This window comes from Camponotus floridanus, unplaced genomic scaffold, assembly GCF_003227725.1.
Source record: "Camponotus floridanus strain SB8 unplaced genomic scaffold, Cflo_v7.5 scaffold14, whole genome shotgun sequence".
Classification (NCBI taxonomy): Eukaryota; Metazoa; Arthropoda; class Insecta; order Hymenoptera; family Formicidae; genus Camponotus; species Camponotus floridanus.
In genome coordinates, this window is record NW_020229259.1 from 2,360,891 (window position 1) to 2,383,454 (window position 22,564).

A 22,564-nucleotide genomic window follows, 5' to 3' on the forward strand; every position below is an offset into this window, starting at 1 on the left:
TTCTGCGCGCTACGCTTAAAACCGTACAGCTGTACATAGCTTCATTTCAGCACGATATCCAGACGTGTACAGAAGATATCGGAAATTAAATTTATAGAAAATCGAAATGGAATTGCGTAGAGCATCTGTTCTATGTTTTTGACAATGTGCCTAGGCCGTTCTATAACAGTCCGATGTTCCAAACCATTATGTTTTGACTATTCGTGAGGCATCTCAACCTGCCACGAGGACGAGCAAAGTGCGTTTGTCATTTCATCATTCACCTCGACCGTTCCGTTTATGACCGCTGTCGAAATGACAGACATATGCCTCTTGCAAATTGAATGTTAGTCTCTCATATCAAATTCATTACCTTTGTTAACTTGATATTTTCATTATTATACTAAAAATCAAATACTGTCATTTTATGATTAATTTATTATTCTAATCTCGAATACATTGCTTCTATCAATTAGCAAAAAATTCATATTAAGGAGAGATGGAATATTCATTTAATATTATATATTAATACTCCTGCCGTTTTCGAAAAGCATTTTTTTACAGCGAATTAAAAGTAAAAATCAATCAATATCAGAATTAATTGCTCAAAGATATTGGAAATACATCTTAAAAATATTATATTCTTTAACATAAAACATTTTAAATTTCAAAATCGAAGAAATAATTGTATATTAATTGATTCGTGTATAATGTTTTCGATTATTTGTGAACTTATTATGTAAACAAATTCAAAATTAGATATATTAACATTTAATTATGCTTCTAATATATGATTTCTCGTGATAATTGGCATGAGAGTTAATGGAAATCTGAAATGCAGAATCACAAATATATATTATGTACATACGATTCACGGAAAGATGATTGTTTATTATTTATCTATATATTTTTTAAACGTTTATATAAAATAAGTTATATATGTTACTGGAAAAATAAATGAGCAATTAAATTTAAAAATAAAAGAAATAAATTAATAAAATTAAATTTCTCACTTATAATTGCTCTACCATTACTCCATGATTTTTTGGATCTTTTCCTTTTTTCTTATTTGATCTTTACTACTTTTTTTATGATTCTCAGACGATATTTTTTCGCGAGTAATTAATACAATTAATTAAGATTTCACGCGCATTTTAAATGTCAGATCGCACGATATCTTTCATAGCATTCTAGCCTTTAATTGCACATAATCTGCATTTAATTTTAATGCTACGAGAAAATCAAATAAAAACAAAAATATATACGGTCGAATTCACACACGTCTACTATCTCTTTCGCCAATAAATATACACACATATTTATGTACTATATGTGGAAGTTTTGATGTCTCATTAAAATTAATTGTAAGCAATTTAATTTTAATTTAATTATAAGCATAACTTTGTTAATTTATTTGTTATTAATTATGTTAAATTAAGTTTCGTTAAAATGTACTAATTAATTAATTGCTCCCATATCTTCACGGTAGTGGCTCACTTTAAATTATTTTAAGGACACTGTTATTTTGAAATACGTTCCAAATTTATATTTACCTATTATATATAATATCTTCATCTTATTACATCACGATAAAAATATAAGATACTTAAATAGTACATACTGTAGCAAAAGGAAGTGTTTTAGAAAAGGAAAGTGGTTTAAAAAAAAAAAAGAGTTATAATATCGCAGAGTCTAAATATGAGAATTTTATGAAGATTAAAAAGGACAAATTCTCGCGTCTTTCCCAGCGAGAATAGCTCTGTGGGTGGTGGAAAGCACGGATAATGGTGCAAAATCGTTCACGTTGCACAGTCGCAGACGGTCGTGGAAAATCGAAGCGACGCGCATGATGTGATGCACATTGACGACGACCGCGCAGTGCCGCCGAGGCGATTCCAGAGGATTCGCGGTTTCTCGTCCTGATGGGAGCAGTGCGCGATCAGTATGCATTATATTCCTGCGACCGGCGAAGAGACTAAATTCGCCGATACCGCGATTTTCCAGAGCCCGACCGGGCTCGTTGTGTTCGCGAGAACTTCCGGTTCCCGGTTTTAATCGTGTCCCGCATTAGCCGAAAATACGCGGGCGTGGTGATTACCGATTTCTGTTTTCTTCCTTGAAAAATTGCCGGAAATTTCAATGATTTCAAAGTAGAAGCTCGTCTATGGGAAATGCAATCCCCTGTATTAATTCATCGATTAAAAGGCACAAGGCTTTTTTCAAAGAAATCGAAGTTAGTCGTAGTACCATGTGACTCATAAAATTACGTAATATTGTTCAATCATATTTTATGTTACTTTTTTATTTAATTACCTTCTGAATAAATATTACACATAAAAAAACATGTTAAAAACACATTATTTAAATAGAGTATTTCTCATCATTATTGAAAATATTGTAAAACTCGATCTTTCTAGGAAAATTTTTTTATTAATATATGGAAAGATTATGATGATTGCATGAAATTATGTGAACATAACATACAAATATCGTAAAATACTCTGACCTGTTTAAAAAATATGCTAATTTTAATTTAATTTTTAATACTGTCTCGTATTAAATTTATATGCTTTAACCGAAAATTCATAAGAGAAGTAATCGTTCGTCTACGATATAAAGCTTTTTTTCTCTAATGTTAAGGTATTAATAATTTTTAATTAACTTTGATTAATTTATTGAATCAGAAGAATTTTAACAATTTAAGTCTCAGAAAGACAATATGATAATATATGACAATTTAATCAATATTTTAAGATTTTAGTAGAATTTTAATTTGAAATGTTAAAAACTAGAAGAATATATACACACGATATATAAATAATCCTTGACATTTTTGTTAAAAAAGATCAATTCCATATAATTATCAAAGAAGAGAGAATTTCCGATAAACTTTTTTTGATATCTTGTACACATTAGTTGCGATGTAAATAGAATTGTTCTGCAAAGTTTATATAATATTTAATAAAAGATATAAACAACGTCTAGGAATTAGATAATCTTTAATGCTCAAATCACTCGAAGATCAGTAATTAAATATCACTAATCATCACTAGTAATAATAAATTATTACATTTGATCATAATTACATGAATCACGTATTGCGTTACTTCATTGATGGTTGATGGCTTAAAATCAGCAATAAAAATGGAATATAAATTTAACAAACGTAGACTTATAATTAGTCGTTATAATCAATATTCAGTTAAGACTAAGTCGCGTACTTTGCAATTATAAGTAACAGATACATAGCTATGCAACGAGTTGAATTGCATAAAATCTATTGTAATATTTATATATGAATGGATAGCACACAATTCTAATTCCGATCGCTCAAACATTAGATCAATTAATTAAAAATACTGTAAATTTCTTTCTATGTCCTTTTCTTCTTTCGTTTATCAGTAATCTACTATCTAAAAAATATTTACAATATGTATTAATTATTAATCAGTTGAATACTGATTTTTATTTTTTTCTTTATCTGTCATATTTATTTATATTATTTATTTATATTATAATTACTCGTACATTTTTTATATTTAATTGTAGAAAGATAAGTTTTAAAGTATTTAATATTAAAAATATAATATATATTTTAAAGATTTATTAATTATGAAACTATTAGAAAATAATTTCCGTTATTCCCGTTTACCTCAAAGTTTTCTGTACATATAATGCACATAAATACGAGAAGTAATACGAGAGGCTACAACATTTGAATGAATATTATAGATACGAGCAACATTATATGACGTACACTGCATACATTGCTCGCGTAACCAAACGATTTCAAGGAAAAATTATTTTCAACGTCAAGGATAACTTTTCGCAATATATCGCTCTTATACGCCATAAATACATAATATTATTATCGAATATATTTGCAGGATATTAATGCACGCGCTTATCAGCATCGTTATATATCGAATATCATAGTGCGAGTATTTTCTCGAACTCGGGTTAATGAACGGCGGACACTCGGGTATTCGGATGTGCACATCGGCAGCACCGGCGTATGCTTTGCGCGATCAATGGAATGCATCATCTAGGTACGCCCGCGCGTACCTAGACATTTTAATGCACGGTTCACTCGAAATGCACAAAGGTAGAATCTGAAACAAGAATGCCATGTGTGCGATATATCTCGTTATTTATACACGATGGGACGACACTTTATCTTATGTTCTCTGAAAAAAATTTACACCGCAAAAGTTATGCATAAAGTATAATTCTCATATGAATTATCTTCTTTTTTTTCTTATTCATCATTTTTCTGTGATGCATATTCTATTTCTTATACATATTAACTAAGTAATTGTATTTCCTAAATATATATGTAACATAAATATATATATGCCTCTCTGTATGAAGTATTCTTTTATAAATGAAGATAAAATAATTATGTAAGAGAGATGTCAATTTTTTCATATTTTCAATATTTCCTAGAGAAATATATATATTGTAAAAATTATGATGAATTCTTTCCAATTTTATATTATAAAATAAACTTTATATAGGGCTATATATACGTACATTACAGACTATATATGACAGTTTTTTAAATATTCCAAATTATAAATATAATATATAATATATATAATACACACACACACACACACACACACACACACACACACATATATATAATAAATTATAATTGTATTAAATTATATTCGTTTTCTTAAAATATTCAAAATAATGAAAATTATTATATTAAACAATATTGAAAATATACATATTTAATAACACAATTTACCTTTATATAATGTCGCGAATAAAGATATAATTATAATAGTTTTGATACTTTTAAATTTTATATATCAAAAATATTTGATCATTTAAAGTTATATTTTTAATTTTGATGTTACTTTGTAAAAGCGCTTGTATCTTTCTTATTTTATATTGATATTAAATATAATATTTTTAAAAAAATTGCATCTAAAGTTATCTATTTAGACTAAAATGTTTGTAATTTGATTATTAAAACTGTTCTCGCACATAAAAGGAAACATAAAAGGATAATTAGATTAGATGGAAAAAGAGGTAAAATGAGAAATATAAAAATAAAATTTTCATGACAGTAGTTAATAAAAATATTAAATAATTTAATAATTTATTAAATAATGAATTAAATAATTTAAATCGCCAGATATATTTTTGACTACTATATCTGCAATATACCTTCAGTAACGGTAATTTCGTTTCAAAAATATCACTGGTCATTAGCACACTATTTAGTGATCGTACTATAATTGTATTTGCTGAACGTTTGTGCTTCTTTCGCGAGTAAAAAAACCAGCCGTCCTAGAAAATTGACTGACAAATTTAACCACTATTATTTATTTTTCGATTTTTGAACAGTGAATATTAAATTTCAAAACAGATAAATTTAACGTTTTATATTTATTAAGATAATAGACTTGAAGTTTAGATTTTATGAATCATATAATAAATCTTGTAACAATCATAGATAGATATTAAAAATTAACATTGATATGTACAGGTATTTTATCCAGTATAATTTTGGATAATCTAAATCATACATTTCCTTCAGTTTTATTATTTTTTATTAATGTTAATATATCGATTTAATATTCTCAATAATTTTAATTCGATAATCTACTTGTTAAGACTGCATTTAGAATTATTCACTATTGGCGATGATTTTACTGAAACATTATATATGCTACTTAAGAATTTCTCAGATATCTTTCATATTTCCTTTTTTTATGGATATTTTTCCATAAAAATATTATTTTATCATTTTAGAATCAATTTAAAGGAATAAAATTAATATCATAAAGAGCATTAATGGAACGGGATTGATTCAAGATAAAGAAATGAGAAACATTCTCTTTATAAATGATTCATATGAAAACTTCGGTGCTCAAAGATACCGATCGTCGACAGCTCGGTAGTCTCCTCGACCGTTTTCTATTCTAATTCCGTTTGCTATTCTGGTACCGGTGAAGGCAGCCAATGGGCAACGCGTCCGTTCATCTTACACGCAACTACACCCCTCTTCTCGTGGTCTCTTCATCTCTTCTGTCGTGTACATCACCACCCCCTTCTCCGTGTCGATCGCAGTCGCTCTCGAGGCATCGCGTATCGTGGATTAATCCTATATTCGTTATGCTATTCTTTCGTCCTTTATCGATCGTTACGATTATCGGTTCGTTTCTCCTCGTGATAAATGTCAAATATCTAAAATTGAACCGGTCAAATTGAGGAACATCCTCGAAGATTCTATCAGTCAGGACTATCCTGAAAGGAGAATAACGCCTGGTGGAGAAAGGGTGCGATGCAGTGGCGACGACAGAAGAAAGTCACCCACGTGATCGGCTCTTCGAATCATGTATTGCTCTTAGCAAGGTACCAAGATGGTACGGAAACAATATCTTAACAAAATTACACGTGGAAAAACGCGTCGCATCGAGTGTCTTATATCGAGCATATTTTACATTGATATAAAAAGCGTCGAATTTCAAATAGAAAAATAGAAAAAAAGTGAAACAAATAGACGTACAAATAATTTTCTCTATCATAAATTATAATAATTTTCTCTATCATAATTATAATAATTTTCTCTATCATAAATTTATACAAAATTAAATAATTAAATTAAATAATTCACTCGAAATTACATCATCAATTAAATTTAGATTTTTTACATTCATGTGATACAATCAAAGCTATATGAATGCGAAACATTTACTATAATTTTGAGATTATAAATTTTCTTGTCACCATTTGATTCTATTGTCGTTTTATATTAAATTATTCGTTTTATAAAAAATCTTTTTATGTAAAAATAATTCTAGAAATAAATCATAAGCGAATACAATAATTCATACATATGATGTTTTATATTATATGATTATAATTTTTATTTAGATTGCAACGCTTATAATTGTATATATTGATTCAACCATAAATTATAGAACAAAACCTTCCATGTGTGATTAATTGCATATGACATTTAGAAGATAATATAGGTTTTCTTTTAAATACAAAAAATGATTATTCAAATGATATGAAAGACCTAACATTTTTTTTACCATTATGCGACTGACACAAACATATGTTCAATGTTATCATGTACTATCATGATTTAATCAATGCATATTGCTTTTATATTGTAAGCAGTCGACAAGCTAAGTGTGAATTATGTGTTAAAATATATTATAAATATACATATATTCATTTCTCTGTTTACATATTCAATGTCTTAACAAAATATTGAATATGCAATATTATTTATTGTAATTTCTAGTAATAAAAATATAAAGATTGCAAGAAAAATGTTAATCGAAAGCTATTCAGGTTTTTTAATATATTTGCAAATCTAGCAATTCTTGAAACTTAAATAGCTTTGTATTTTTCTTTCGTACATTCGTAAATGAAAAATATTAGAAAATATATACAATAAATTTATTTTAAAAGGTTAATTAAAAAATTTTAAAATATCCTTTTTACTCTTGAATTTTAAATAAAAATATCTGAAATATCAGGAGCTTCCAGAGAATTTTTTTACAAGATTTCACACACATAGTAGACATTCTGCTGAACATCTGAATATCTTATATATTTTAATACTCCATGCAAAATATTAAGATATTTTATTTAACTATCTTTCTCCATTTTTCAGATATTTATCACGTAATTAAAAAAATTATTAACGTTGAAACTTAAATGATTAGGGAAGTTCTCTAAATAAATTTGCAGCGCGTATTACTTATTGTTTTTTGCATTTGATTAATTTTAAATGTGAAAACAAAAATATCTCAATTCATATTTATTGTTTATTATTATCGTCATTTTCGTTTGGCAGCTCCACCCGGTGAGGAAGATGAAGAAGAGGGTTTACGAAAGGAATATGTGAAAAATCAGGAAAAGGACACGAACACGCACACCTTCGATCGGAATGGACAGCAGAGTGGTTACAAACCACGCCGAGCCGGTACCAGCACCAGCGGTGGCAGTACGAGTGGTTACGCCAGCAGCGGCTCAAGATCGCATAGAGATGAGAATGCGGGCTCCCCATTACAGCCCAAGATCATCTTCAACGAGGAGGAATACACGAGAATCACGACGCCACGGCAGGATGTTCTTTTCAAGAAGGGATATCTCTCGCGCAAGAAACCCTGGACCGGAAATGCGAGCACTAGCGCTACGCCATCGACCACGGAAAGTCAATCGGCGTCACATTCCACCGCAGGTAGAGGTTGATAAATATATTGTTATATTAATAAGTCAAAAGGCATAAGTTAAAACGTAAGTTCACTTTTTCCAGTCATAACAAAGTTTCAATTTTATTCAAATTACCATATATTGTATCGTACTCTATTCATAAAACTATATAAAATTCTACAATAAATTACTTAATTATTAAAAATTAATCCAATTAAAATAAACATATTTTAAAACATATCTTTTTAAATAGAAATAATAACATATAGTAACTTAAGGTAATTTCTTACAAAAATTTGCATTAGCATTTTTATATTTTTTTAAAAAAAGAATACATCTTTCATCTGTTCTATCTCGATATTAGTTTAAATAAAGTTACTACATTTATCATTTTGTCGTATATTTATTTTATCAATAATATGTATGCGACTAAACGAAAACATTTTTATAGACGGCAGTGAAACTACAGAAGATCAACAGTTATTGGATAGGGATACCGGAACGGGAGAATATCCGCCCATGGTAGAGCCAGGAACTCAACTAGGATACGGAACATTTTACGATCACGCGAGTGGTTACTATTATGAATATCCTGTGATGTTGGTCGGACCTGCACCAGTACCTGCTGTTGGACCAAGTGTTCTAGCGACTGTACCATGTGGCCCGGTTCCTCTAAGACCAATCGAATGGATCAATCCTGCCTTTGTGCCTAAACTTGCCAATCAGCCATATTGTTTAATGGACTATCAAGTGAGTTGAATCTTATATTTGTCCATTAAGTATATAATATAAGTACATAATATTTTCTCTTATTGATTATTCGATTAAAATTTTAGTATAAATTTATAAATATTTTATTTTAGAGAAATGAAAATTATGTATATCTTTTAAGCTCATTCAGTTATCTTTTGATTAGATTGACAATGTGGATTTTCGAATATGAATTATTTATTATTTGTAGACTAACCAAAGTACAGAACCGGCCACGATAGTGGAAGAGCATAACGGCATGGCAGTGACAGCGGAAGCTTCCAACAGTATGTGGAATGAGAGCGGCACTGGTAGCGCCAGCTGTAGTGGTAGCATAGCCGAAGAAACTGAAGAACAAACCGAAGAAGTAGACGCATCGACCATGGAGCCATACACTATGAAGGAGCAGCTCATAGAGGAACAGCCTCTAGAACAGCTGCATCTTGAAGAACAACAACATTTAGAGAATGGCGTAACGACGATCGATCCTTATCTAGATCCATTATTGATGCAGGAGCCGGTACATGTGCCACACGTAATGCCGGCTGTACCACAGCCGTATATGTATCCTGGTCACTACATGTTTGGGCCGCCATTGGTCAACGTCAATGGTTAGTTATTAGATAGATAAATAGATAGATAGATAGGTAAAAGAGCCATTCCCTTGAGGAGTAATGTGCGCGTGCTATGTATGGATTGAACAATCTGAACTTGCTCTCTGCCATTTGCATGAGCAGACTTACATTCGCTCTCGTAGCCTTCGTTCTGTTCACAGTCGGATGGACGGAACAACGGACAAATGTATAAACTAATTGATTGCCCACGTTTGCGTTTAAGAGAAGAAGACGCATTTCGGGGAGGGAGTGCAAATATGATTATTATTATTATTATTATTATTACGATTCATATAAATTTGTATAATATAATTGCACAATATAATTGCGAATATTATTAGGTATATATGTTATATTATGCATTTAATGCATAATATAACATATATGCCTAATAATATATTATGCATTTAATTCATAATTATAACAATTCTCAGCAATGCATTATATTATCTATTTAATAATGAAAATAAGAATATTGAAAAAAAAGAAAATAAAATAGAATCAAACTTAATACATACATATAATTATATAATTAGCTTTTTATAAATTAGCATTTTTAATCTATTTTGAATTGAATAAAATTAACAGATATCTCTATTTAAAGTAATATTCTAATTTTTAAAGATATTTTGTGGTGTCTTATATTAATGTTTATCATAATATTTACAGAAACGGGAGGACAGCTGATAATCCTCATTTACATAAAAATTTTTTAAATGTACAATTTTACAAGGAATCTAAATGCAAGATAATAAAATATTTAAAAAAAATATACAAAGTTTCCCATATCAAACTTATTTCTTTTAATATGCTAATTCTTTAATCAATTTTAAATCCATATTATCTCGAAAATTATATGAGAAAGAGAGATTCTTACGAATTAGAACTTAAATTAAGATTTCGTATTGAAAAGTAAAAATTTAAAAAATTATTCAAAGAATAAGCTTTTACATTTCCTTAGCAGTTCCATAGCTTAATTTAAAAAAAATCTACATTTTTATTTGTTTAATTCAAAAACTTTTTATCAACATCTTTATTATTTTTCTAAAAAATCGATCAAAATTAATTAAAAAATTCAAAACAAAATAGGAAAGAATGATGTGGGATACTTTTATATACAATCAATCATATAGCAGCTTGAAATGAGAGAATATGAAAAGAAGTTGTAATAATATCATATATAGTTAATTGAATTATTTATATATCTATATTAATTCAATACATAAACGCTCCTTCCTCGTACTGCGCTACACTAGCGGTAGTACGCTTGATTGTACCTATTTCTAATGTTAAACGAGAACAGTGTCGATCGGAAGCGCGGCCAAGGAAAAGGGATATGCCCCGATTCATGACTTCTGTCCCGTCCATCGGCATCATTGCTGTTTTATTACCACCGTGCCTCTACCACATTCAAGGTAAAAGGTAATAATTCGCAAAAAGGTATCACACTTTAGACACGATCGTGGAAATGGTAATCTCAAGCTTCTGCAATCTCGTGAAACAGTATCATGAGATTGCCTGATAGCTTTCATCGACAATAATTGACAATTAGCTCAATAGTAATTCATATTCGTTCACGATCGTTCCTAAAGTTCCAACTCTGTACACGCTCGATGTCTATTTGTCGCTACGACGAATTGTCACTCGCATAAATCAATCGGTGTACTTTTCACCGTTCCAACACATCATACATCTCATTGTTTCTACATTGCACCAAGTAACAAAGCATATCTCATCTCATCTGAGAATCTCCATTGACTCGCAACTATCACGCGAGAAGATATGTTCCGTACCTTAATAACACCGGCACAATTTAATGTCAGAAATATGTCTCTCTCTCTCTCCTCTCTCTTTCTCTCTTCCTCTCTCTCTCTCTCTCTCTTTCTCTCGGTTGTATGAGAGATGCGAAACGAGAGTTTGGCAACGACAGCGCGTTGCCACATCTCAAATAGAACTCGTTAAAAATAACAGTTACGTATCGTTCATGTGTTGATATATGAGAATCGAGAAAGGCACAGAAGCAGCGAAAAGCCAAGTCCACTTTTCGCGATAATTCTGGCACGTTTTAGCCACTCATTACCCAGTTCTTGGGATCACGATTGGATCGCTCATCGAATTGAATCAAATGTCGCACTGAAATACTGTTCGTTGATCAATTTTCGTCTCTCGGCAGACCGATAACGCGCGATAATCTCTTTTGTCCAAAGGTGTTACCATCCAGGGCGGGCCATTAGTGAGAACCATGGATGTAACGGCTATGACAATGGCGTACGCCAAACGGAGAAAAAAAAGAAAGAAAAGAAAACAGAGAAGACCTATTTTGGTAAGCCGAGACAAAAAAAATCTATCGTATACAAAAATAAACTTAAAATATATTTCATTAATTGTAGAAGAAGTGATAAATTAATGAAATAATACAAACATATACTACATGGATATATGGATAATATATTACTGATCTTATAAGTATAAATGTTAAAAATATGCAAAAATCTCCTCCAAACAATTTTTATTTTGAAATATTTGATTAAAATTTCGCTGATGTTAAACCATTAATATATCTTTTTAATAAATTCAGGGTAATACCGAAGATGAAGAGGAAGGGGAGTACAGTTCCGAATGTGATAATGATATATCGTCTTCCCGATTACCTTGGTCAGAATGTCCAGCAACGACTGCGAGTATAACTACGACAACGGCTGCGAATTGGCCACTCAATCCCGAGTGCCAGGAATTTCAATTACGGCCGACCATCCAAACTCGAATCCTCTCTAGTCCTGTTTCGACACCCGTTGTCACTACTGTGGCCGAAGAAGTTATATCGTCTGCCAACGATGTATCGGATGTATCATCCTACGTCGAAACTGAACCCTCCAGCCGCCAGACTGAAAAGACATGTGATTCCACTGTCCAAAGTCCAACGAATCAAAAAGACGCAACAATCTGCGATACACAGCACATCTTTACGCCAGTGGAAACACCAGTGGAATATATTCATTCGGCAATAGTTGAACACAAGCCAAAGAATAAAAATGCAGAAAGCATTAATAGTCAAGAGAATCATCTAGTCGCAGATGTGACAAACGAGACTGCGGAAAATAGCAATGCTCTGATTGATCACGAAGAGTTATTAATCGAGAATGATGGTTTAACCAGTGCCAACGCGAAGCATGAGCTATTCGAAAGTAGCAATGATTTTAATGTGACAGATATGTTAACTGCAATGAATAACTGCATCGAATATCCTGGAGAAGGTTTAACCAATGGCGAGAGATACTCCGAACATTTTATCGATTTAACGGAAAAGTCAAAATTGGCAAGTTCTCAGGATAATTTCTCCAATTCAATTACAATAGAGGTTAACGAAAAACGAGAGGAAGAGGAAGTTCGACAGTTACAACATAATAACAATTCGTCAATTATGCGAACAACATCGTTCGTATTGCCCAAAAAATACAGCAAAAAAGGTTCGAAATTTGTGAGAGAACCTACTCCGGGACCGGATTTAGACATGGAGAACGGAAAACTTATACAACAATTCGAAGCCGTCGAGCTGTTGGAGGATTCGTGCACAGTCGCGAACAACAAATTGGACGAGACTGATCAAGAAGCGACAAACAATAAGATCGCGTTAGAGATGCACAGTAACGAAAATAATAAGACTAAAACGAATCAGAATACGATAGAGGTTTTAAACGAGGATTCCGGATTCGAGAGTCAAACTCGATTATCGGAATATCCCATCACAGCCGCTGTGAAGGAATGGCTACGTCGGGCGAATTCACCCGATCTTTTCGTGACATCGGCGTCAACCTCGGAAAGCGAGACGGATGAGGACGACGATGAAGAAATGGATGCTAAGCCGCCAAAAAACTTGCAAGGCAACCCCATGCCTGCACTATCTGCTAATAGCGGCGTCGACAACGTTACATTGTTGTCACGCACGGCTAGCTGCGGCGAATTCGCAAGGACCAACAATAACAACGTCAAAAACAATCAGATGGAGGATAATTCGACGTTAATATCGATCGGCAGAAGAAAAAGAGATGCGAAAGGTACAAAAAGAAAAGGAAAAGCGAAGATAATCGATAAGCGGAACAGAAATGTTGATGAGAAGACGCAAAATCAATTGGTTTCCTCGTTGGTTTCCTGTAATCGATTGGAGGACTTCGTTGCTGCCGTGAGATTAAGAAATACGCCGAAAAACAATGTTGGTGACGTTTGCGAATTTACTCAGAAGGATAGCGTTGCGGGTATGAGGGTTGCTTTAAGTTCTCGGATAAACTCGAAAAGAGTTAATGCAAAACGAATAAAGACATCGAGAAAAGTCAATAGAAATCACGTTGAAAATATCGATATCAAAATGCGACGTATAGACGTTTTAAATGATGAGAAAGATAAGAAATCGAAGGAATACGGTATGGTGAGTGTACGGACGTTTGAGAAAGGGGAAATCATTGTCTCGAAAGATGGCAAATTATTACCGATGTCCTTGTACGAAGCTGTTCCATCTCTTAATGGTCAAGATAATTCAAGCGCGATGAAGACCGCTGCTCGTATCGATATGATCAATAAAAATACAGAGGAGACCAGAAATAGCAGCGAGAATGACGAAAATAGTATAATGATAGCGTCCTCTGTAAGCATAGAGGAGCCTGATGTATTGGAGTGCTGGGAAGCGGAAACTATAGAACCTGTGATAACCCCGAGAAGGATGCTGCAAAGTCCGGGGGTCCTGTACGAGGGTGAAGCTGCGGAAGAGGATAACTTGGAAATCGAAAGAGCTATAGTGGAACATGTGCAGAAATATTATAAGTTGGAGCAGAATAGCGCTATCAGTGTAGAGGAAGAGTCGAGCGAGGAATTTAGCACGTCAGTAATCTCATCAAAACCGAAAACTGTGCCAAATAATTCTGAAAAAATCATTGAGCATTTCTGCAGCGAAGAGATTCCGATCTTTATACCGAATAGAAATCAGGCTGTTGTTTCGGAAGATGAAAAAATACCCGTCGATGAGGCATTCGAAGTATATGAGAGTTGTTATACCGGAAAATCGCCGTTCTTAGCATTCGATTCGAAAATATTCAAGCAACGTCCTCTGTATGGTCAGAATAGTGAAGGTCCGGTACCGTGCAGAGCAGTATGCTGTAACATACAATAATATTGGAAAATTTCAGATATACCCTTTATCACAAACTTTCCTTCAAATGAGAAAATATATTATTATAACATAGAATGTGTATAGAAGAAGGAAATTGTGTGATACAGAATATATTATAATAATATATTATTCTAATCGCGCGCGTCGAAAGGCCGTCCTTGTCGAAGTAGGCCATAAGATGTTGCGCTTTTCTCGGGTATATCAGGAGGCACGTATAAGTACGTGTATAAATACCTCTTCATAAGTCAAAACCAAATATTTTACCTCCTATTGAGCAAAGATTTCGATATTCGAATCGATATTCTTTCGAAAATTCAATGACACGCTCAAGAAGGACTAAATGTTGTTTCGAAAGCATTGCAGATCCATTTTTGTAAATAGTTGTAAGAGTTTGCTTTGTAATTGTATTCTTTGTGAAAAATCTTCAAAATTTTATGTGTGTGGAAGCATGCGTGTAGTATCATTCTACAATAGTATTTTACTATTGTCATTGAGAACATTGCCGTATGTTATTCTTCATAAAAAAAAAAAAACAAATTCGCAATGTTAGCTTTTATCTGGACCGAGCTTATCAAGAGGCAATACGTTGTTTTTCGCGAATATAAAAAATGTTATTTTAAATGAAATGAAAGAGAGAATTACACACATATGAAGGAATATTTGTCGAGGCATAGAATGCCAAGCTGTTATTTTTATTCTCACTACGATATCTCTCATAACAATCTGCCTCTGGAAATGACTAAAGCATTATTTTTACAATCTACATAAAAGACATGAATGTTAAAAGACTAAGAGTTATTGTTGCACGTGATCACGTTGGATGGCCTTTTGCTTAGGGAAGTTCTGACTGCTCACAATTTTCAACTTAGCATCATTGGAGTATCCTGTGCATATTCATCTGTAAGGTTTTAAACCTTTTTTTTCTAGTCGAGAAGGGAAATATATATTGTATACAGAAGAAAATCGACAGAATAGATAGTCCAATAATACATGCTTTTAAAATAGCGATACGTAATAACCATACAGGATGTAATATCACATTCTCATAGGAGATACTAGTTGAAAACGAGCAGCGATAAAACAGTGAGCTACTTGTAGATGTACCTTAGCCTGTTGAAAAGTATAACGAAATGTATATAGAAAGCTTATGATGGTTAAAGAATAATAATCTGCATTGGAGATCGGTAAATGTCTAGAATAAAGATTATTATATAGATTTTTTGGAAACTCTGCTATGATATGTAATTTATGTCGCAAAATCCATAAAATTTTTCCCGCTATCAATTTTAAAGATGTATCATTTTTAAGACATTTTTTTAAATTAATGTACTTTCATATCTGGCACTTTTTATTACATAAATTTATCTTTCACATCTCAAAGTTTCGAAAAGATAAGATGATCTTCACTCTAAATATTTACCGAAAAAAATCAGGAAAAAATAAAAAGATTTTTTTTCTATCATAGATGCGTTTCAGATCGGAATCGGATGAACGCACCGCAAAGAGATGCATATGTGTACTTACCACACATAATAAGCTATAACACTTGTTACGACATAGTTCACGCTTTAATTGATTTGTCAAGAATAGATCGAGAGTACTTTAGGTTGCATATTACGTAGGTCAATTGATAGACATGGTTCATGAAATCTCATTGCATACATATATCCCATATCACAATATGCATAACATATACCTCAAAGAAATATGTAAATACAATATCGATCAATCCAAAAACAATTAGAGAAACATGATAAGATGATAATATCAATAATATATAAAAACAATGATGAGATAATAAAATGATAAAGTTAGTTATTCGCGATGCGAATAAAGGATAAAACAATGCTGGTAAAGATGATAATGAAAGAAAAGGCGATAACAAAATTTATTATCACATAGCAGCGATATATATACATATACACCATTGTTCCTGTGCAAAGTTCTAGTTTCCTTAAGCATACGTATAAATCATTTCCAAGATGATCCGTATAGCTCTACAAACGTTCATTCACACCAAAATATATTAAATATAAGTACGAATATATATCGTTAAATTGAAATGCGCGTTGCATCAATTGTGTGCCTTATTCTGTGGCGGCCGTTTTTGTAACTATTTCAAAGCACTCTCCTTGATAATAGTCAGTAGCAAGATCGTGATACAGTTGATTTGTTTAAAAAATTGATGAGAGAAAGATAAAGAAAAGCGCGCAGACAAGGCTGCGATAATGATCTTTATCAGTGCATGCATACCCCAAACGAGAATTTCTTTGATTCCTTTTCGCGAAATAATCAACTTCTATTTATCAGACTGATCTAATCATGGTATGCGATAAATTCATAAAGGCATTAAAGCGTTGCATCTTACATCGAGTCATATTACTGTACAATTATATTTTAGTTGAAGTTAACACGTATGGTATAAGTGTACTTGAATTTTGTTGTGTTTTTGCTTATAAAAATATGAATAAAATGTTTCAATTTTTAAAATCAACTATATGCTCTTGATTTATTCAAATTGTGTATATATGACTGCAATATTTTAAAATTGCGATGAAACGTAACAGAAGAAGTGCCATCAGTTTGATCTCTTGCAATTGCATTTTTTTATAACTTTATAAAATATCTTCTTTTTCTTTTAAAATAAATTTAAGTTAAAATTGTGAAGCAAATAAAAATTTGTTTTAACAAATTTATTTCAAAAGAAAAATATATTTTATAGAAAGTATAATTAAGTAATGTAGATTCGCGTTGGTTGACGAGTCCTTTTTGCTGCCTAATCTTTATAAAACGTTCTATGTCTTTCATTTCACAAATTTACATGAAAGCAAAAAAATACAAATTTGTTAAATAAACTTATGTATCACAGACAGGAGCCTGAACGACCAGTTTTTCGCGGAATAAAGTCAAAATCATAGGGATTTTATATATTATACTAGCAGAGAGAAGATTGAGAGATGTCATGGCCCGCTTTTAAGCCGCAATCGCACTACGAGGCTTGAAGCTGCCATGTATGGCACCTTTATGTTCGATACTTCGTTTGATGATTCGGGTGGCACCCGATTGACACGTCGCCAATTGGCCAATTCAAAATAGGACTCTCTGATTGGTTAATCGTTGCTGGTTACCCTAGGCACAAGTCGATATAATTGGCTGTGGTCAAACGGGACGCTCCCGATGATTCAATTTGGACAAAAAGCACATATTTCTTTATCTTGATTGATCAATGATTAGAAGCACTGAAATACTGTCAACTGAAATATATGGTTAGTTTACAATCAACGTAATATTTTGGAATTTTTTCGCGGTTTGCATTTTATGTATTTACAACGATTGTAAAAGTGTATCTATTAATATAGCGATATCGCATATTAACTGCGCCATATATCTACTTGTCAGTTCATTATCATCAGTTATCATTGTTTAAATAATAGCTTTTTACTTAAACGTATGTGTATTTTTCAACATTCGTATTGGAAGACGCATCAAGAGACGATACAGGAAAATCAGGATGGCATCTGCTCAGGTATGCATTTCCCTTATAAATTGTTGATATTTTTCTATAATTTTTTATAATAAGAAATCTGTGTAAAATGTATAACCTATGAAGTGATTATCTAAAAAAGAAATATGTATTTTAAAAGGGTAAGAGAAGGTAAACTTATACAAATCGTTACAGGTAAAAGAACTGGTAAACTTATACAAATCGTTAGCTGCACATCCATCTTTAAGCAGTGCACGGATCCTGGGTGTTGCGAATAGATTATCCATACAGGGCTTATGGACACAGAGAAATCTGGAGAGGAAGACGGACCAACGTTTCTTACAGAAATATGACTTAAATTCAGACCTAACTCCAATCTCAAGTGGATTTCCAGTTGACGTTACCACAGAGTACATATAATTTGCATATATGTTTAATAAATATATGTTTTATAAAGATAAGATAATACTTACTATTATCATACAAATATTGCTTACATTTGAATAAATCTGTGTTAAATAGGCTCATGTCTACTTTGACAAAAAATGAAGAACATAGAGCTGTATTGCGACAAGCTACAATTGATAATTCTACAAAGCAATTTATAGAAATTTGGGATAAGCAACATATCGTGAAGAATTATGATTTATCTGCTTTGGATGTTCATGGCGATGTTTATACAGATGGTATAAATAAATATCATATAAACAAAAAATTTATTTTTTAATATGTATTACAATATTTGCTTTTTTTGCAGTCGAATTCCGATCGTTTGAATGGTCTCCTGATAATACTAAAGTATTATATATAGCAGAAAAGAAGCTTCCTAAGTCAGAACCGTTTTATAAGCAAAAGCCATTAGATAAGAAAGATAAGGAGAAGAAAGAAGATGAAGAAGCAACAGTGGTCGGTAGTCTTTTATTTTTTCGAAAATATATTTCATAATATATTTCATAATACTTTATATATATATATATATATATATATATATATATATATATATATATATAATTTACTGCATTTTGTCTGTTAATTCAGGGTAATGAATATATCTATAAGCCACATTGGGGAGAGCAGCTGGTAGGAAAACATCGACCTGTTGTTGTAGTTCTTGATACAACAACAGACAATATTACGGTTTTATCTGGAATACCAGATGAGCTTTCCCCTGGTCAAGTGATTTGGACAAAAGATCAGGATGTAGTTGGTGTTGCTTGGAAGCACGAGCCACAATACCTAGGACTAGTTGCATGCACTAACAGATATTCCTGGATATTTTTATTGAAAAATGGAGAATATCGTAAGAAATATTTAAATAGTTGCCACAGAAAGTATATATATTAAAAACAGAAAAAAATATTATGATAACTTTTATTATACAGGGAAATTATCTGACGATGAATGCGCTGTGCACAGCCCTAGAATTAGCCCTGATGGAAATTATCTTGTTTGGTTACAGAGGGAGGCTGGTGCTCTCCCGCATCATAATGCACATGCGCTTATGCTACGAGACTTGAGAATAGAGAAAAATCATGTAATATCATGTTAAATTAAAAATTACATTAACCAGAAATTAAAAGAGAAAATTTGTTTATTGTTTTAAGAATGAAATTTTTATATTTTAAATTTAGATTAATCAAATTGTGGAAATAGTACAAATGAGCAAGACAATTAATCACAACAAGCATTTTTATGGGATATATGGTCGTTTGCCTTATCATTGTTGGAGTGATGATTCTCAGTACTTATTTTTCAGTACACCGCAAAGAAACAATATCGTTTCATATATTGTTAATATAAGTAAGATATTAAAATTTTATGACAATAGAATTATAATTTAGCACAATAATATTTTTCCCTGCTATTTATACCACCCATAAAAATTATAAATTTTATTTACAGAAACAAAGGATGTTACTGAAATAAAAAACAATGGAAGTAGCCTTAGTATACTGGATGTAAAAGGGGATATAATTGCATTTTTAAATACCTCCTTAACACAACCTGCTAGTCTTATGGTAGGTCGTTTTAAAAGTAAAACAGCAAATATTGGTGATATCCCTAGAATTACAATTACAACTCCAATAAAAATTGATGAGCTTAAAGAAATTATGTATGAATCTAATGAATATGTTTATAACAATGATGACAGCATAAGTAAGTACCTTGTACTGTTTATGCAACTTTTTCTTATAATTATCTCAAAAAATTATATCTTTGTATATATGTTATTTTCAGAGCAATTTAATTTTATTTACTTTGGTCCGAAAAGTGGTAAAGATAAATCAGTTCCTTTTGTAGTGATACCACATGGAGGTCCTCATAGCAATTTCACAAACGTATTTTCGTTGGATCACTCTTTCTTGGTATCAGCAGGTATTGTGTCATATTAGATCATATTTCTGTGCATAGGTATAAGCAAGAAATACATCGAAATAGATCGCAAATCAGTCAAAGTTATTCTATTCTATGATGCTGTTCTTATTGTTAAATTTCAAATCTTATACACTGATATTCTTCCATTTACTTATACTTTGTTTTAAGAGAGAGAATAAATTCAATTCACATATTTTAGTAAAATAAAAATTGAAATGGTAGAATATGACGACCATAATAGAAAAAAAATATTTTTTAAATATAATCTTGTATTTATTGGCCTTAATGTACAATTTAGAGAGAAATCTGCATCATGGATAAAAGCCAAATGTTTTCTTATGGAATAGAGTCATATATTTAATGGCTATATCTAAATCTGTAACATTCAAACAGATTATATATGTTTAATTAATTATATAAAATTCAAATTTATGCATAATTAATTATAAAAATTCAGGTTTTGCGGTAATACAAGTAAATTATCGTGGTTCAACGGGAATGGGTAGTGCGACTGTAGAATACCTTCAAGGAAAAGTTGGAGACGTAGATGTGAAGGACTGCATAACTGCTACACAAGAAGCAATCAAAAAATATCCTTGGCTCGATCCTGAACGCATAGGTCTTTGCGGTGGATCTCATGGTGGATTTTTGGTAACACACTTAAGTGGACAAGCTCCGGTAAGTGAGACAGATATAATAAATTTCTAAATTTAATAATTTAAATATCGCGTAAATTATACACAAACAAATATATTTATTCTGTATAAAAATCTATTTTTACTTCAGGATATGTACAAAGCAGTAGTCGCGAGAAATCCGGTAATCGATATCTCCATCATGTTCGGCATATCGGATATTCCAGATTGGTAAACAGATATTTAACATCTAATAACGTTAATATTAACGTCTAAATTATTCAATATCCCGTATTTGTATTTCAGTCGCAATACTCTGACTAAGGAAGAAAAAATAGCGTATCTTCATAATGTGTAAGCTTAACCGTTATTTCAAGTGTCTCGAATCCATCAAACGCGACTAATCTAAGCTTGACTGAAATACAGTTTTCCTTTTTTCTCTTTTTTATAAAATGTATTGTGAATTATATATGATGATAATTCACACACACAAATGTTTGTAATATTTTATGTATTAATACGAATGCGATTTAATTTTCATTGCAGGTGCGCTGTAGAAGCAGGTTTCTCTTACGTTGTTAGCGGTTCGTGGCCCGATAACATCGACATGTTCGTAAAAATGAAGAAATGCTCGCCAATTTTCCACATCGATAAAGTTAAGGCGCCTACTTTGATTTGTATTGGAACGAAAGATTTGCGAGTACCATCCTCTCAAGGAACAATGTGGTACCATCGGCTCAAAACTAATAAAGTGAAAACTAAGTAAGTTGGTACTCTTAATACAAACTGAACTTAAAATCATATATTGCGTTATCGAAAAAATTTACACATTACAGAATGCTCGTATACGAGGACAATCATCCATTATCAACTGGACCAGCTGAGATTGATCATATTATCAACGATTGTCTGTGGTTACTCGAGCATACATCTATACGTACAGAATTCAAAGACAAGAAATAAATGTTCATCTTGCAACATTTTTTTACATGTGTATATATATATCTATAAGTCTTTATTATCACAAATTGGATATTTACATATTATTATTGCATACATTTTATAAAGAGACTTATATAACATTCAATCTCAAAAATATACACGCACACGCCTATAAGGTCTATATTGTTATAAAATTTTTATACTTTTATAGATACAAAAAAGTTGTTACATACATATCCACGTGTATACCTAAAGATATATCATTTATCAAAAAGCATGCTACAATATAGCAAGTTTACGTATTATTTGTTTTGTGAATGTATCTATGAACACAATAGATTCCATTAGATTTTTTTCTTTGATATAATTAAAAGTTACTTTTTTTGCCTAATATTAATACAAATATCATATATAATTTAAATGAGCAAAATTA

The 22,564-nt window shown here is 31.4% G+C and overlaps 2 protein-coding genes across 4 annotated transcripts in view; both read left to right on the forward strand.

The window, feature by feature from the left end:
• The window catches only part of LOC105256027, a 31,663-nt gene extending 14,820 nt beyond the window's left edge, over positions 1-16,843 (forward strand). The window contains exons 1-6 of one of the 2 annotated variants that reach the window (XM_011265651.3): positions 5,848-6,362; positions 7,811-8,197; positions 8,621-8,919; positions 9,131-9,530; positions 11,741-11,856; positions 12,112-16,843. In XM_011265651.3, coding sequence (XP_011263953.2) covers positions 6,281-6,362; positions 7,811-8,197; positions 8,621-8,919; positions 9,131-9,530; positions 11,741-11,856; positions 12,112-14,694 — 3,867 coding nt within the window. In that variant the 5' untranslated portion in view covers positions 5,848-6,280 and the 3' untranslated portion in view covers positions 14,695-16,843. Of the gene's footprint in view, positions 1-5,847; positions 6,363-7,810; positions 8,198-8,620; positions 8,920-9,130; positions 9,531-11,740; positions 11,857-12,111 lie in introns of those variants that run through there. The other variant, XM_011265653.3, reaches the window with a different exon arrangement.
• Positions 16,844-17,954: 1,111 nt separating this feature from the next.
• LOC105256026 (acylamino-acid-releasing enzyme) lies at positions 17,955-22,503 on the forward strand. Of its 2 annotated transcripts, XM_025406323.1 has the most exons (14): positions 17,955-18,220; positions 18,374-18,588; positions 18,701-18,864; positions 18,936-19,084; positions 19,217-19,478; positions 19,561-19,712; positions 19,810-19,978; positions 20,081-20,335; positions 20,417-20,554; positions 21,012-21,232; positions 21,341-21,420; positions 21,496-21,543; positions 21,736-21,951; positions 22,026-22,503. In XM_025406323.1, exons 1-14 carry the CDS (start codon positions 18,206-18,208, stop codon positions 22,150-22,152), a joined length of 2,211 nt encoding a protein of 736 aa, XP_025262108.1. In that variant the 5' UTR covers positions 17,955-18,205; the 3' UTR covers positions 22,153-22,503. The 2 variants fall into 2 exon arrangements, with proteins under 2 accessions (XP_025262108.1, XP_025262109.1); XM_025406324.1 differs by lacking the exon at positions 21,496-21,543 and having other exon boundaries at positions 17,959-18,220; positions 22,026-22,212.
• The last annotated feature ends 61 nt before the right edge of the window (positions 22,504-22,564 follow it).